Source organism: Girardinichthys multiradiatus, chromosome 11, assembly GCF_021462225.1.
Source record: "Girardinichthys multiradiatus isolate DD_20200921_A chromosome 11, DD_fGirMul_XY1, whole genome shotgun sequence".
Lineage (NCBI taxonomy): Eukaryota > Metazoa > Chordata > Actinopteri > Cyprinodontiformes > Goodeidae > Girardinichthys > Girardinichthys multiradiatus.
The window spans coordinates 16,107,630-16,124,283 of record NC_061804.1 but is presented as its reverse complement, the minus strand read 5'-3'; the positions used below and the strand labels follow the sequence as shown (position 1 = coordinate 16,124,283).

At 39.6% G+C, this 16,654-nt stretch overlaps 1 protein-coding gene across 2 annotated transcripts in view; it reads left to right on the top strand.

The window, feature by feature from the left end:
• septin8a (septin 8a) overlaps nt 1-16,111 on the top strand; it is a 57,655-nt gene extending 41,544 nt beyond the window's left edge. The window contains exons 9-10 of one of the 2 annotated variants that reach the window (XM_047380051.1): nt 892-1,061; nt 15,842-16,111. In XM_047380051.1, the coding sequence (XP_047236007.1) occupies nt 892-1,061; nt 15,842-16,013 (342 nt within the window). In that variant the 3' untranslated portion in view covers nt 16,014-16,111. Of the gene's footprint in view, nt 1-891; nt 1,062-6,227; nt 7,292-15,841 lie in introns of those variants that run through there. The other variant, XM_047380052.1, reaches the window with a different exon arrangement.
• Nucleotides 16,112-16,654: the final 543 nt, after the last annotated feature.

The window sequence follows — 16,654 nt, the reverse complement described above, 5'->3', positions numbered from 1 at the left end:
CATGCCATGTACTAGGTAAACAGCAATTCGATAAATTTGTGGGGGGATATCTGAGTAAAGAGAGCTTATATTGTTCCCTTTAAAAACAGGAAAGTGTGAGCTCTGTGCACACAGTAAACTGTTAGTTTTAGCATACTCAATTTTATTTTAGAGAAGTCTAACTCATCAGATGCTTCTGGGATAGTAACGCACCAGAGAGAGGTTTGTCAGTTACTAAAAGGAGATATTAGTTTAAAGTCTGTAGTTTGTTGTTACAATTTCATAATTTATTTATCATTATTCATTCATCCGCCGATGCAACAGTCTGTTAAACCATCTGTTGACGCATCCGTGCCTTTGTCTTTTGGTGTGTCATTTCTTGTGTGAATCTGTCTGTCTACTGTATAAATATCTGCCATGAATTTGTATTTGTATTTATGCTTTAAAAATTGGATGCAAAAGGACTGAGTCTGGAAAAGTAAGACATTTTGATATGTAAAATGGTCGGAAATTAACCAATGTACAGTTTATCATTTAAGTAGTGAACTGAAGTTGTGCAGATTTGTGACCTTTGCTTTACCTGCTTGTGGTAAAGCTTTATTTAGTTTAGTTTCAAACTTCTTAGCAGCTTAACTTCCTTCACAGTCCGGGAGTGAGCAGTTGCAGATGCTGAATCCATAAAAGACAAAGCTGCTGGCCTGAAAACCAGAACAGAAACCCAAAACAAACTGCTTTTTAAATAAAAACAACATTGGTAAAATTGTCTTTTTGTCACCTTAACCTTAAGCCTTTTTCTTTTATTTCATATAAATTTGTGATTAGCATTTGAAACGTAACCATAGCCAGGATAAAAAAGAATAAGAGTTTAAATATTTTTTTTTTGATTTTAATGAATTTTTTCCTTCTCCTCAGCTCCATGAAAAGTTTGAGCAGCTGAAGCGGATGCACCAGGAGGAGAAGAGGAAGGTGGAGGAGAAGCGGAGAGAGCTTGAGGAGGAGATGAATGCCTTCAACAGGAAGAAAGTGGCAGTTGAGACCCTTTCCTTATCTCAACCCCTCAAAAAAGACAAGGACAAGAAAAAGTAAGGCGGTCCCTCCTCTTAATCACTCATTTCCCGTAATCTACTTCCAATAACAGGACGCTTCATTTTCTAAGCCTTCTAATTTCTTTAACCAACCCTTCCTTCCATTATGTGCCTCAGAGTTGAAACCCTAACCCATCATATGCTACAGTTTTCCCTTCTTGTTTTGCTGTTTAACTCTTTTTCTTATAAGCAGGAAGTACACATTCTGCCATGTCCAGCAGTGAATCCTCTCACTAATGAGCCTGTGAAGGAGTGTGCTCTGCTGCTGGGAAATTATCTCCAAAACACAAGTTTTTTTTTTTTTAAGGACCTGGCAAATGTGAAGCCAGTTTCCCCCTTCTTTTTTGTCCTGCCCAAGTTTAACATTTCCTGTGCTTTCACTCATTCCTTTAGTTTCGCTCTAATTATTCAGGATGCTTGGGGTAGAGGCAGTCAACTCGCTCTCTCAGGCAGCAAAAAGCTTTACTAAGTGATGCTTTAGCCAAGAAAAGGCAAAACTTGATGAAATTACATGTTCTGATGTCTTTTCTAGTACAGTTGAAGTGCCACACATTTTTATTTCAAACCAAGTTCATCTTCAAAACGACAACTACTGTATAATACAGTTAAGACTACATTAGATTATATTATTACTGTATTTTCTGGACTACAAGTCGCACTTTTTTTCATAGTTTGGTTCGTCCTCTGGCTTATGGTCGGGTGCGACTTGTATATAAATATTTATCATGTTTAAATGTCAATTTAAACCGACTGACATGAACCAAGGACTAAATACTGCTGTCTGCAGCCGCGAGAGGGCTCTGAACTAAACATAAACTTAAAGAGAATTTAGAAAGACTGAGCACAAACAAAACGTCCCCAAAAACAAAATCGTATTCTGCAGTTAGTAAAATATGCAGCCGAAAATGGTAATCGAGCAGCAGAAAGAAAGTTTGGAGTGAGCGAGAAACTTGTGAGGGACTGGCGAAAAAAAGAGCTTACTCTTGAAAACCAAGACAGCTAAACGCGGGCTGAGACCAAGATGGCCAGAGCTGAAGGGACGAGTCACAGATGGGTGTTTGAACAGCGTGCAGCCGTAGAGGTATATCAACGGTGCAGTTACGTCTCCACGCCCTGGGGAGAGATGAGATGAATATAAATCCAGCACGTTCTTGGATGGATCGACAAAGCGGGGACTTCAGTGACAATCAATACCATCCTGTCGGGATTCAGAAAGGCTGGAATAACTGAGACTGATGCTGAGCCCCGCAGAAGGAGACTATGCTCCATCTTCCTCTGGAGTTGGCGGAGTTGTTCAGAAGCGACACCGAGGATGTAGAATTCAGTGGATTCAGTGATGAGATCAGGAGCTTGGTGAGTTTCCTCACCGGTAGCTTGCTTGTTGGACTTGCTGGCTTGTTATTTTAATTTAGCCTATTCAGCTTCCCAGGTATGTTCTTTATGCTGTAGCTGAATAGCTATTAATGTGTCAGGTTAACATACCGGACATCTACTCAGCCAGTTGTTGTGTGTGCTGTTGTGTAGTTGAATAACTGGTCTTTCCAGATTGAATGTCTGTTCTTGGACTTTCTTGTAAAATAAATTTCTAAATAAATGTGACGTAGAGTCCAGTCCAACTTATAATTTATTTATTTTTTTCTTTCCTCTTCATGACGCATTTTTTTAATGATGAGACTAGAGCGACTTATAGACCGGAAAATACAGTGATTATTTTTCTTCTCCAGGGAGCTAGATACAACACACTAAAAAAAAAACACGGGGAAATTTCTGTTTATTTAAAAAAAATCTGTATAATCGGCACTAAAATGTGAAATGTTGCTCTCAGAAGACCAAAACGAAACATTCATCAGCAGCGAGTTGTTTATGAAGGGGCCTCCATTATTGAGTCTTGTATTAAACTTGCAATAGTCTAAATAAAACTACGTGTAGGCCTTCTTATTTGCCTTTTTTCCATATACACATTCAAGGAAACTTCAGATTTTTATGTATGTAAATAAACTTGTGTTTATATTTTTAATCCAGGCTTTTTTTGTTTCTTAAGTTCTTCCCCCTGCACAAAATTTGCTTCTTATATCTTACACTAATTATATAACTTCATGTTTATAGTTCAGCTCAATATTCAGAAATAGATTTACAGTCAACAAGAACTTGTTCACTTTAATTTTTCAGCCTTGGAAAATATATTGGTTAAGATGTGAAGCATCATATTTGGAGCCTGGTAAACTTTCTGCTGTCCTTTTTGATCATATAAACTGGATTTTAATGTGGCCGAATAGTCAGTTTTCATTTCCATATTTTCCTACTTTAATTGTGAAAAAGAAACACGAGTCTAAAGATTTGACAGAAAGTTTGCTTATTTGCACTACATTTTTTAACCCCTACAGGGATGTTCTTCTTTTATTAAAATTCTTAATTATTAAGCAGGTCAGCATGCAGAATCGTCACTTGCTACATCTGTGTTGGTATTTGAACTTCAGTTGTGTCCTGCTAACCAACAGCCAAATGTTAATCCCTGCCTGGCGGAAAGTCCAGAGTCGTAATAAGACACACGGGGGCACAGAAGCAACTCTGCGTAATCTATCATTTTTGATTGTTAGGGCAAAAGCCTTTGGTTGTTATTATTAAGTTTAAAGTTAGGAGAGAGTGTTCCTATCAGTAGCGGGTTGCTGCAGAGACCGTAATATGTTTTCTTAACAGCTTAAATTGCGCATACCTATAAGCTTTTGTGACTAGTGGTTTGACTTTAAGTTGCTCAGGCTGTGTCTTGCTTTCACTCCGTTTAATGACGTCATCAAGAGCTGCGCTCAAGTTGTGTTTTCCACGGTTTCATCATGTAAAAAAAAAAAACGTTTAATTGCAAAGTTTTGAAACATTAACGCCACTAACAAAAGACTTCATTTGAAGGTGTTCAGGCAGACCTCCTGGAAAAGTGGATTATTAAAGAAAATCTGTGTACAGGTCCATCTCAAAATATTAGCATATTGTGATAAAGTTAATTATTTTCCATAATGTCATGATGAAAATTTAACATTCATATATTTTAGATTCATTGCACACTAACTGAAATATTTCAGGTCTTTTATTGTCTTAATAAGGATGATTTTGGCATACAGCTCATGAAAACCCAAAATTCCTATCTCACAAAATTAGCATATTTCATCCGACCAATAAAAGAAAAGTGTTTTTAATACAAAAAACGTCAACCTTCAAATAATCATGTACAGTTATGCACTCAATACTTGGTTGGGAATCCTTTTGCAGAAATGACTGCTTCAATGCGGCGTGGCATGGAGGCAATCAGCCTGTGGCACTGCTGAGGTCTTATGGAGGCCCAGGATGCTTCGATAGCGGCCTTTAGCTCATCCAGAGTGTTGGGTCTTGAGTCTCTCAACGTTCTCTTCACAAAATCCCACAGAATCTCTATGGGGTTCAGGTCAGGAGAGTTGACGGGCCAATTGAGCACAGTGATACCATGGTCAGTAAACCATTTACCAGTGGTTTTGGCACTGTGAGCAGGTGCCAGGTCGTGCTGAAAAATGAAATCTTCATCTCCATAAAGCTTTTCAGCAGATGGAAGCATGAAGTGCTCCAAAATCTCCTGATAGCTAGCTGCATTGACCCTGCCCTTGATAAAACACAGTGGACCAACACCAGCAGCTGACACGGCACCACAGACCATCACTGACTGTGGGTACTTGACACTGGACCTCTGGCATTTTGGCATTTCCTTCTCCCCAGTCTTCCTCCAGACTCTGGCACCTTGATTTCCGAATGACATGCAGAATTTGCTTTCATCCGAAAAAAGTACTTTGGACCACTGAGCAACAGTCCAGTGCTGCTTCTCTGTAGCCCAGGTCAGGCGCTTCTGCCACTATTTCTGGTTCAAAAGTGGCTTGACCTGGGGAATGCGGCACCTGTAGCCCATTTCCTGCACACGCCTGTGCACGGTGGCTCTGGATGTTTCTACTCCAGGCTCAGTCCACTGCTTCCGCAGGTCCCCCAAGGTCTGGAATCGGCCCTTCTCCACAATCTTCCTCAGGGTCCGGTCACCTCTTCTCGTTGTGCAGCGTTTTCTGCCACACTTTTTCCTTCACACAGACTTCCCACTGAGGTGCCTTGATACAGCACTCTGGGAACAGCCTATTCGTTCAGAAATGTCTTTCTGTGTCTTACCCTCTTGCTTGAGGGTGTCAATAGTGGCCTTCTGGACAGCAGTCAGGTCGGCAGTCTTACCCATGATTGGGGTTTTGAGTGATGAACCAGGCTGGGAGTTTTAAAGGCCTCAGGAATCTTTTGCAGGTGTTTAGAGTTAACTCGTTGATTCAGATGATTAGGTTCATAGCTTGTTTAGAGACCCTTTTAATGATATGCTAATTTTGTGAGATAGGAATTTTGGGTTTTCATGAGCTGTATGTCAAAATCATCCATATTAAGACAATAAAAGACCTGAAATATTTCAGTTAGTGTGCAATGAATCTAAAATATATGAATGTTAAAATTTCATCATGACATTATGGAAAATAATGAACTTTATCACAATATGCTAATATTTTGAGAAGGACCTGTAATAACACAGTTTTTTTTTGTTGACTCATTATTTTTCACATTTTCTGAAGGCTGTTAATACCTGGAATCCTTTCTGAGGTGGTCAGTTACATTAACACAGAGAAAGTTGCAGGATTGTTGTCTTACAAATCAATTCTGGCCATTGTTTTCAGAATGAGCCTTGGTCGGTTCTGTTCTGTCGGTCATTCATTTTCGTGTGGTCTCAATTGTGAAAGCAGACATGTTGCTCCCTCTTGTGGCTGCCCATGAATACTGCCAGTGTAAATACGAGGCAATCTGGTCTTCCATTTTGTGAATATGTTCAAGTGCTTCCGGAGCTCTCGAGATTACTAATAAAGTGACAGTTTTATTTGCCCAAACGAAAACGTGATGAGATGTGGCCTTTTGCAACACAGGTGATTAAACAGGCAGGTGTTTTAGTTTAAAAGCTATATTTAGTTTATCCCCTGGCTATCACTAACACTTAATATATATTTTTTATTTCATTGCAACTTCATTTTTCTCTGTCTGCATAATTCATGTCTTTATTTTGTAATTTCAAAGGCCTAGTCAGCCATTGATTCACTTTATTTTCTTTATTGTTTCATTGTTTTTCAGTTAATTTTTGGGGCACAGCGCACCCATCAACACACGACCATGGATTTGTCCTTCATCACCATAGCAACGACCACATCTGTCTTGTTGTTTTTTTTTTTCTTTGTCTTGTTATTTGACATTCCATCTTGACATTGTGCACATGGACCAAAGACACTGAGGATGATGATGATGGTGGTGAAGCCACAGAAGAGAAAAAGAGTGAAAGATGGTAAGAGAGATATTGAGGAGACATTTTCACATCCCATCAGTGGCCATCTCATTGATTCAGGATCTTTCTATGTGATTTTTGGAGATTTTTGTTATGAGTATATCTGTTTATTTTAATTTCTTTGTTTTTAAAAAAAATTCTGTATTTTATTTGTTTCCTCATTAGCCATCAAAACGGTGATTAAAACCTGTCGAGCATAGTCATTTTTTTTTTGGTACTGCAATTTAAGAAATACGGGCAAAATATGTATTCAAAGAAAATATATGGTGTGGCCAGTTTTTGTAGAACTGACATTCAAATCCAAGATGAAAACGTCCTCAACGTTGCTGATCGATTTGAAATATTCCCATGTGATTTGTCTTGTCAAACCTTTTGTAACCATGAGAAATTAGTTTAGTGTAATCAGTCCCTCAATAGAGGTAATAATAGATTTAAATCTCAGCGTGTCAAGCAATAACTGAGTACCTTAATTTACAGAGGTACTGACAACCTAACGTAGGCCTATGTCTTAAAAATCTATGCAATATTCTAGTGCTGCAGTTAATGTATGTGAATATTTTCTAGAGCTTACCAAGCTTATAGTAATATGCAAAATGTAATAGTTTTTAAATCTGATTAATAAATATGATGTAAGAAGCCTATAAGAGAGTGTACATTATTTGTGAGTGACTTAACAATATTGTAAACCATGCGTGATCATGTTGATATGTTATGTCAGTGGAATCATGATTATGAAGCCAGTAAACATTTAAGCCTCAGCTCTCTGCAGGAGAGTTTACTCTCAGACATGGAGAAGAGAGCAGCTGTATTTACTGTCTGTTGATGCAAATAAATGCAAAGCCTCTCTATGCTCTGATTTGTTTGTCTGTGTTTACTCCTGGGAGATGAGGATGATGATGAAACAGGGGCAGGTAAAGACGCACTCAGACACGATGCAGCGCTTCTTGTCTGGAACTAAAACAGCTGTCAGTTTGAGATGCAGAGTTTAACGATTTGTAACTCAACACTGAGCTGCTAACCGCTCTGATTTGTTTGTGTTTGCCGAAGGTGAAGTGCAGCAGTGAAAAGGAGAAGTACAGTGCGTTGCCCAACTATTCATATCCCTTGAACATTTTATCATGTTACAACCACATTTCATTATATTTATATACAGGGGTTGGACAATGAAACAAACACCTGGTTTTAGACCACAATAATTTATTAGTATGGTGTAGGGCCTCCTTTTGCGGCCAATACAGCGTCAATTCGTCTTGGGAGTGACATATACAAGTCCTGCACAGTGGTCAGAGGGATTTTAAGCCATTCTTGCAGGATAGAGACCAGGTCACTACGTGATACTGGTGGAGGAAAACGTTTCCTGACTCGCTCCTCCAAAACACCCCAAAGTGGCTCAATAATATTTAGATCTGGTGACTGTGCAGGCCATGGGAGATGTTCAACTTCACTTTCATGTTCATCAATCCAATCTTTCACCAGTCTTGCTGTGTGTATTGGTGCACTGTCATCCTGATACATGGCACTGCCTTCAGGATACAATGTTTAGGAACCATTGGATGCACATGGTCCTCAAGAATGGTTCGGTAGTCCTTGGCAGTGACGCGCCCATTTAGCATAAGTATTGGGCCAAGGGAATGCCATGATATTGCAGCCCAAACCATCACTGATCCACCCCCATGCTTCACTGTGGGCATGCAACAGTCTGGGTGGTACGCTTCTTTGGGGCTTCTCCACACCGTAACTCTCCCGGATGTGGGGAAAACAGTAAAGGTGGACTCATCAAAGAACAATACATGTTTCACATTGTCCACAGCCCAAGATTTGCGCTCCTTGCACCATTGAAACTGACGTTTGGCATTGGCATAAGTGACCAAAGGTTTGGCTATAGCAGCCAGGCCGTGTATATTGACCCTGTGGAGCTCCCGACGGACAGTTCTGGTGGAAACAGGAGAGTTGAGGTGCACATTTAATTCTGCCGTGATTTGGGCAGCCGTGGTTTTATGTTTTTTGGATACAATCTGGGTTAGTACCCGAACATCCCTTTCAGACAGCTTCCTCTTGCGTCCACAGTTAATCCTGTTGGATGTGGTTCGTCCTTCTTGGTGGTATGCTGACATTACCCTGGATACCGTGGCTCTTGATACATCACAAAGACTTGCTGTCTTGGTCACAGATGCGCCAGCAAGATGTGCACCAACAATTTATCCTCTTTTGAACTCTGGTATGTCACCCATAATGTTGTGTGCATTTCAATATTTTGAGCAAAACTGTGCTCTTACCCTGCTAATTGAACCTTCACACTCTGCTCTTACTGATGCAATGTGCAATCAATGAAGACTGGCTACCAGGCTGGTCCAATTTAGCCATGAAACCTCCCACACTAAAATGACAGGTGTTTCAGTTTCATTGTCCAACCCCTGTATATTTATAAACAGCTTTTTTTTTCAGCTATATATTCATATGTTGCGTCCCTGACTTAATACTTTGTAGAACCGCGCTGCAGCTGCAACTTCGTCTTTCACCCTATGTATCTTATGGCTTTGCACATCTGGAGACTGACATTTCTGCCCAATTTTCCTTACAAAATAGCTCAATTTGAGTTTAGTTTGCACTTTAACTGGACCAATCTAAGTAAACCTTTACCCCAGTCTCAAAACATCTAGGAGTTCTTCCTCCAGAATTACCCTGTATTTAGCTTATTCTATATTCCCATCAGCTTTGACCAGTTTCCCTGTACTTCCTGGGAAAAAAAAACATTCCAATACCATGGTCTTGCCATCACTATTTGTCACAGTGAGAATGGCGAGTTCATGCTAATGTGCAGTGTTGGTGTTCCAAACTAATACTTCCAGTTTAAGATTTTCTCGTCTGAGCTGAGTTTCTCCAAAACTACCATGGGCCTCTTGGCTGCATCTCTGATTAATGCTCTCCTTGGTTGGCTTGTCATATTTGGAAGATGGCCATCTCATAGTAGGTTTGGAGTTCTGCCGTCCATTTTCTGAAGATCAAACAGTGCTTGGTGAGATTATTTTTGACATCTAACCCCGCTTTTATGTTTCTCAACTTTATCCCCGATGATGTTTTTAAAGCACTGAGGCCTTCACACAACTAAGACTACATTGTCGAGTTAATTCATGACTTCTAAATGTGATCAGTTGCACTGGATTTATGTTGGTCTTAGAGTAAAGGGGTCTGAATACAAATGCATGCCACACTTTAGGTTTTTGTTCTTAAAAGAAAAAATTAAACCATTTATCATTTTCCTTCCACTTCACAATTAGTCACTACTTTGTGTTGGTCTATATAAAATCACAATGCATTGTAGTCATATTGAGACAAAATGTGAAAAAGTTCAAGCATTATGAACATTTCTACCCATTTATTAACTTTTCTAATATATAAAGAGATGCTGCCTGTGTGTCTATGCAAACTGCATGTAATGACAATCGAGAACCAGCTCATTTTATGATGTTTTAGGTCTTAAGGGAAGTGATTGTAAATTAATAAAAACTTAAATCAACTTTATTAGTTTTTATGAAATTTGGAACTCTGATTTAGATTTTTACACATAAGAATACAATGTTGCCTTATTTTAGTCAGTCAGTCATTTTCTACCACTTATTCTATAGTGGGTCGTGGGGGAGCTGGTGCCTATCTCCAGCAGTCTATGGGCGAGAGGCGGGGTACACCCTGGACAGGTTGCCAGTCCATCGCAGGGCAACCATGCACATTCATACACCTAAGGGTAATTTAGAGTGACCAATTAACCTAACAGGCATGTCTTTTGGACTGTGGGAAGAAGCCAGAGTACCTGGTGAGAACCCATGCATGCACGGGGAAAACATGCAAACTCCATGCAGAAAGACCCCCAGCTGGGAATTGAACCCAGGACCTTCTTGCTGCAAGGCAACAGTGCTACCAACTGCTCCACCGTGCAGCCCTGCCTTATATCAGTTCTTTTTAAATCTTATTAATTTTCAATGTGCGATCTGGAAAACAGATATTTTCAAGTGCTTAATTTTGTCAAAAGATCATATTTGTTTTTTACCAACCGTTTCTCGTATCTTTGATCCATTCTGTTTCTCCACCCAGAGTACTTCAGTAATCCTTTAGAAACAGAGAGAGCAAGTCACACCGCAGTAATGCAGATTCTCTGTTTACTGTGAAGCCTTTGCCAGGTCTATTATTATTGTTCTGTGCACCACCTGCGTGGCTTACTGGATCTCTTCCAGCAGCACAATATGTTCACATCTCTACACGTGTCCTTCTAAAGCATCAGGACACTGCTAACAGAGCTGAGTGGTAATCATTGACAGTCTAGAGCAGCTGCTCATTTCTGCTGCAGGGACGTGTTTCACAGTTCGCAGCATTAAAAAAGGAAAGTTAATCGCAGGTGAAGCCACACAAGATTTTTTTATGCTCAGATAATTCAAGGCTTTCCTTTTTCATTGTTTCAGACTTTAATTAGCTAAAACATTATGAAAAATGAAAAGCTTATCAAAAAAAGAAACAACTTTCTAAACTTTAAAAATATTCTGTAATGGACACCTGTTATTGAGGAGGGAACTGTGTGAGATGTTTTGATTTTTTTAATAGTATAACTGAGCCAAGGTGTGTTAGAGGCATTATTGTGGTGGCTTTAGCTACCATTTATTGAACAGCGTTAAACTCCTACCACTGAAAACATCACTACAATAATTATCTACCTAAAAAAAACTGTTCAAAAACAATCCAATAACATTTAAAGCAATGGTGCATGCTTAGTGGCTGTTTTGATATGGGCAACATGGCTACACTCAGGAGAGCATCTAGTCTGTTAACAGTGAAAGAGGGCAAAAACAGTTTTGGCTTTAAGGAGTTCCCTATCACTTACTTGAATGTCTACTTAATAGATAATATTGTCAGCCTGTGTTGTTACACTGTAAATTCTGTAATTAAATCTGGCCCTGACTGTGATTTATACATTTACATTTGGTACTAAATTAAAGGGCTATTTTAGTTTTTTTGTTTGAATCATCTCCATTTTGAGGTCTAAATTAGTTTGAATTGGTCAAACCTGAAATGGATTATTTTACACTGAAAAGCAATTATTTTAACATAATTTAGGATTTCTGAAATCTTTATTTGTGAACAAAAGAGATTTTTTTCAGTTTTTGTTTCCATTAAAACCCTGTTTAGATAAATTCAAGAGTAAACACAATAAAAAGACTGATCACACTTAAACTGACGTATTCTACACCGATTGCAGGTTCTTTAAAAGAAAGTTTGCAATTGGTAAAAAAGGGGTAGCATAGGAGAGGGTGTCATTCATGCAAGAATGACAACTGGTCACAGAACTGCTACTTTCCTAACTTCCAGTGGCAGCTTGCTGTGCTGCAGCACACCTGCTAGCTTGTATGTGAACAGGAGACAGCTCAGTTTTGGAATCCACTGCATTGCTTTTACAGTATTTCTATCCTACTGCTAAAGCTAACAGTTTCATTTCAATCTGCTCATGACAAAAGTAAGACTCTGCTGGAAACAAATGTCAAAATAGTAGCTTATTTGTAGAAAAATGAAGCAGAATTCCTCAATTAGGAACTTCCAAATACTGCTGCAAAATTAAGAAGTTGTATTTTATGGGCTGACAAAATGTTTACTGGAAATTGCTTAATAACTGTACTGTTTTTTTTAAATACTTTTATTAAAGATTATTAATGTACATGCATACAAACAATTCTTGACAGTGCATATTTCAATAAGATCAAGCATTTAAATATTGAGTCATTGGATGAAATGCCATTTTCATCTCCTGTTTAGCAGTTGGCTGTTCCATTGTGTAAACTTCAGTTTCAGGGGGTGCTCCTAGATCAAATAGTCCCAGGTCCCATGGGAATGTCAATACAAATATTTTTTTTGTCTCCATTTTTATGTCGTCCCAGTATTTCTGACAGAGGGCAGTCCCAAAAGAAATGCAAGTGGTCTCCTGTCATACCACATTTTCTCCAGCAGAGCGGTGATATATTTGTAGATTACAAAGGGGGGGGGTCCAACCTAAATTTTGGCTGCCAGCTAAATTACCTTTATGGCAGGTCGCACACATATCCTCCCATATCTTATCTTCAGTAATTACATTTAGTTCCAGTTGACAGCTTTCTTTATTATTTGTATTCTCTCCTAAATCTATCAACATATGTGATATATGGTTTCTTGGATGGCAGGTGTTATGGAGTATTGCTCAATTCCCATAGGGTGTGCTTTAACTTTGTCCGACTCATGACCTTGCAGATGGTGTCTTATTTGCCATTTGGTGTTATTTTAAATAAGACTATTGCATTCCTTTTAACACCAACCAGAAGAAAGCACTTTAATTAAATTTTCTTTCAGTTCATACAATGGTGCCAATAAGGAGATAATTTCTTCAACCCCCTCCCATTCTTTGAGACTGACAAACCAATCATTTGACACAAAGGTTTTTTACGTTGTAGTTTATTTATGTGGTCAGAAAATCTGTATGACATAGCTGCCTCGGCACATGAAGGAAAATATGAAGTAACATTAAAAAACATCTTCAAGGTTTAGAAAACTGGTTCACAATGCAAACATTATTGCTGTGAGTATTCAGTGTCTTTGAGCTTCAGAGCTTTGGCAGTGGAGACACACTCTGCGCCTATAAACAAACATCAAAATGTTGCTTAAATGGTCACATTTTTCACCATGCTTTGATCAAGATAATCTCATGGCACTGGCTAATCTCTGCCTGATTAAATCAAAACATGATGCCTTGATCCCAAACTTAAGTCTCACATTACTTGTGCTCTCACACCGAGTGCACTTGCAAAATACTGAAAATTAAATAAATACCATGAAATTAACTGCTTTGTCGTTCTGTTGTAGTCTTGAACTAATCTCCCAAAAAAGGTGCTCATATTTGATATGTAACAACAGTTGCATGAAGGAAATGAATACACAATGCAGTATAACACTAAAAAAGAAATTGCATAATTTAGCAAAACAAAGTAAAGCTTTGTGTAAAATGTCGCTTTTGTAAATAAGGTGTTAAGGAAAAGTTTCACATATATAAAAAACTGAGGCTGCAAAAATATTTGTAAAAAGCTCAACTTTATCTTAAAGTGCTTTGGGCTCTGGGGAGGAACCTGAGCACCAAGACATCGCACATTAAAAAACAAAATTATGGTTAAGAAAAACAAAACAAGTAAAACTGCTTACGTCTAACATCATGAAACCGTTTGGCTGATAATCTAAAACAAACTTCACTAAAGAGAAACGGTCATGTCTTATGACAATTAAGCTGAACAAATTCTCTCATTTTCTCTTTAGCTTCCCCAATGTCACAGCAAAATAAAATTGATCTTTTAACCAAATCCACATTCAACTAAAACCAACTAGATTGTAAATCGGTAACTTCTGGAATCATCCAATCAGAAGGTGGACGGTGATGTTAGTTGTCAACGGGGTGAAGCGGTGGGCAGGGTAAGACACCTTTCTGCTGAAATTCAAATAAATCTTCCATATCCCTCTCCTCATTATACAAATGCCTAAAACCGTCATAGTAGTCATCCAAATCCCCTTGTTCACTGCCACCATGCACCCTTCTGGCAGCCAAGTGGCGCTGTGAGGGGCTCCATACCTGCTGCTGTTGATGCTCCTGGATCTGGGAGCTATCCAAGATGTACACAGAGTTGGCTGGCGGGGAGAACTCCATGCTGTGTAGGTACTCGTCTACAATTTCTTTACAGTGGATGAACTCAGCACTGTCAACCTGGGAGGAAAAACGTAAGTGATGAGTTCAGCTGGATCACAACCAGCGTTAAACAACAGCTATGAGGTGATGATTTCTAAAGCAATATCATGTGTGGGTTTTACATTTTCAAGCATTTACTTGGTCTCAAAGTGGGCATTAAGTACTAGACATGTAAACCTGCATTTAAAAACACTTTTGTTTACCTGTGCTAATAATTACAGAGGTTGGAGCCGTGGGAGGCTGTTTCAACCAAAGATTTAAATTTTCTTTTTTTTAAAACAGGAAATAACACATTACCCATCTGCATGAACCAAAACGTGCCTTCAGGGGGATATTTTTAGACAAACCTCATATATGTGCATGAAAAATAATACAATAGAAGAAAAAAAAAAAACATGCTGAGTTTAGTGTATCTTTTAATCGACAGACGGATCGTTGTGCCTGCCGCAGCAATGGGCCGTTGTGGTGGAGAGCTGAGCTGAAAAGCAAAGCTCTCGATTTTACCGGTCAGTCTACGTTCCTACCCTCACCTATGGCCATGAACTTTGGGTCATGACCGAAAAAACGAGATACATTTACGAGAAAAGCGGTTGAAATGAGCTTCCTCTGTAGGGTGGCCGGGCACTCCCTTAGAGATAGGGCGAGGAGCTCGGCCATCCGGGAGGGGCTCGGAGGAGAGCCGCTGCTCCTCCACATCGAGAGGAGCCACTTGAGGTGGCTCGGGGATCTATACCGGATGCCTCCTGGACGTCCCACCGGGAGGATGTCCAGGGGGACGGCCCAGGACACGCTGGAGGAACTATGTCTCTCAGCTGGCCTGAGAACGCCTTGGGTTCCCCCCGGAGGAGCTGGAGGAGGTGTCTGGGGAGAGGGACGTCTGTACTGTCTCTACTGAGTCTGCGACCCGGTCCTGGATGAAGCAGAAGACTACGATGACACAACGACTTTTTTTTCCCCTCATCTGTGCTTCCTGCACTCTAGGACATTTGGCTTTTTGGATAATGTCTATTGTGTTCAGTTTTAGCATGTGCTGCTATGATGCTCTGTTCACCTGGCTAAATATCAAAGTAGCATTTAAAGTGCAAGTTTAGAATACTTGGAATATATTAGCCAACAATTATTGCACTCCAAACTGATCTCTGCGATTTGAAAATTGCAACGACGATATATACGCAAGTTATTGTGCAGCTCTAATAGGCAGCATAATCTCAAATTAAAAAAGATCTTTTATTACATTTATTCAATGGGGGGAAAAAAAAGAAGATTTTTTTGCATACCAAGCTGAGCAAGGGCAGCAGTGTTTTTGCTTCTACACACAATAAAGAGAATGGTAGGCGAGGTTAAATGTCACCAAAGCTCACTGTTATCTTAGAATCATCAAATCGCCATCACGAAAAAAAAAAATATTTTAAGCCCTTTGTGCACATCATTAGGTGTGCCCAGTAGAGGGTGTTCTATGTCACTTTAATAAAAACTCAAGCTAAAGTCTCTCAGAACCTGAATTTATTACAAACTGTAGGGCTGGAGTTTGCACTGATAATACATGATTTCAACACCACAAGTTTTCATGAAAGCAAACTCAATGTTTTAACCTGCTCCTGATAAACAGCAATGAATTAATCCTTTAGTGGGCCTAAGATGTTCTCTTACCTGCGCTTTTTTCAGTAGGTCGGTGAAAACGGAGAACCAGTCAGGAGTGAGCGCCTCCAACTCCAAGGTGATGATGGCCAAGGCCAATGTGGAGCCCTTAAACTGCCAAAGCTGGTGGCAGGCCATACAGTGCTGTACCTGCCTGGTCCACAATGCCGCCTGGAAGCCTGAGGGGGGCGTCTTCTGATGCCTAGGCTTGATGGGGATTGCACCAGCACCCGTGCCGGAGCTGAGACCAAAGGACGGAGCGAGGTGGGGATGGCCGGAGACGAGCAGGGCGTGGAACTGATAGCAGCAAGGAGAAATAAGGCCAAAATGTTAGCATAATGTAATTTTCTGTCCATCTTTCACCATGTCATTATGTTTATTTCTTTAAATGTCCTACCATCCACTAAGCCTAAACGTTAATCTCCTGTCAGTTTACAGTTGGGGATTTTATTGTCCTCCCAAGTATTTGTAGAGGTTCAGTCCAGAAACTGTTACTTCATCTTTTATAAATCGCCCACTCTATGTCACATGGCATCTTGTTGGTTTTGTGTTGTCTGTATATTACTGTTTTGTGTTCTCGATTGTGTGCAGACAGTATTAAACCTAACCTGAGTAGGATTAAGGTGTTGAAACCCCCCCCCCCAAAACAGCAAAAAAAATCTTCAGCACCTTCTATTTAAAATAAATGGACTTAGAAGCTCTTTGGTTTACAAGTGAAACATGCTTTCATTTGTTCTTATCAGATAACTCGTGTTTCCTTCATTAGTCCATTCATATTGTGCTTCAGTTTGTCTCGAGCAGAAATAAGCCATGTGTTTAAAAGAAAGTGGAATTGCACTG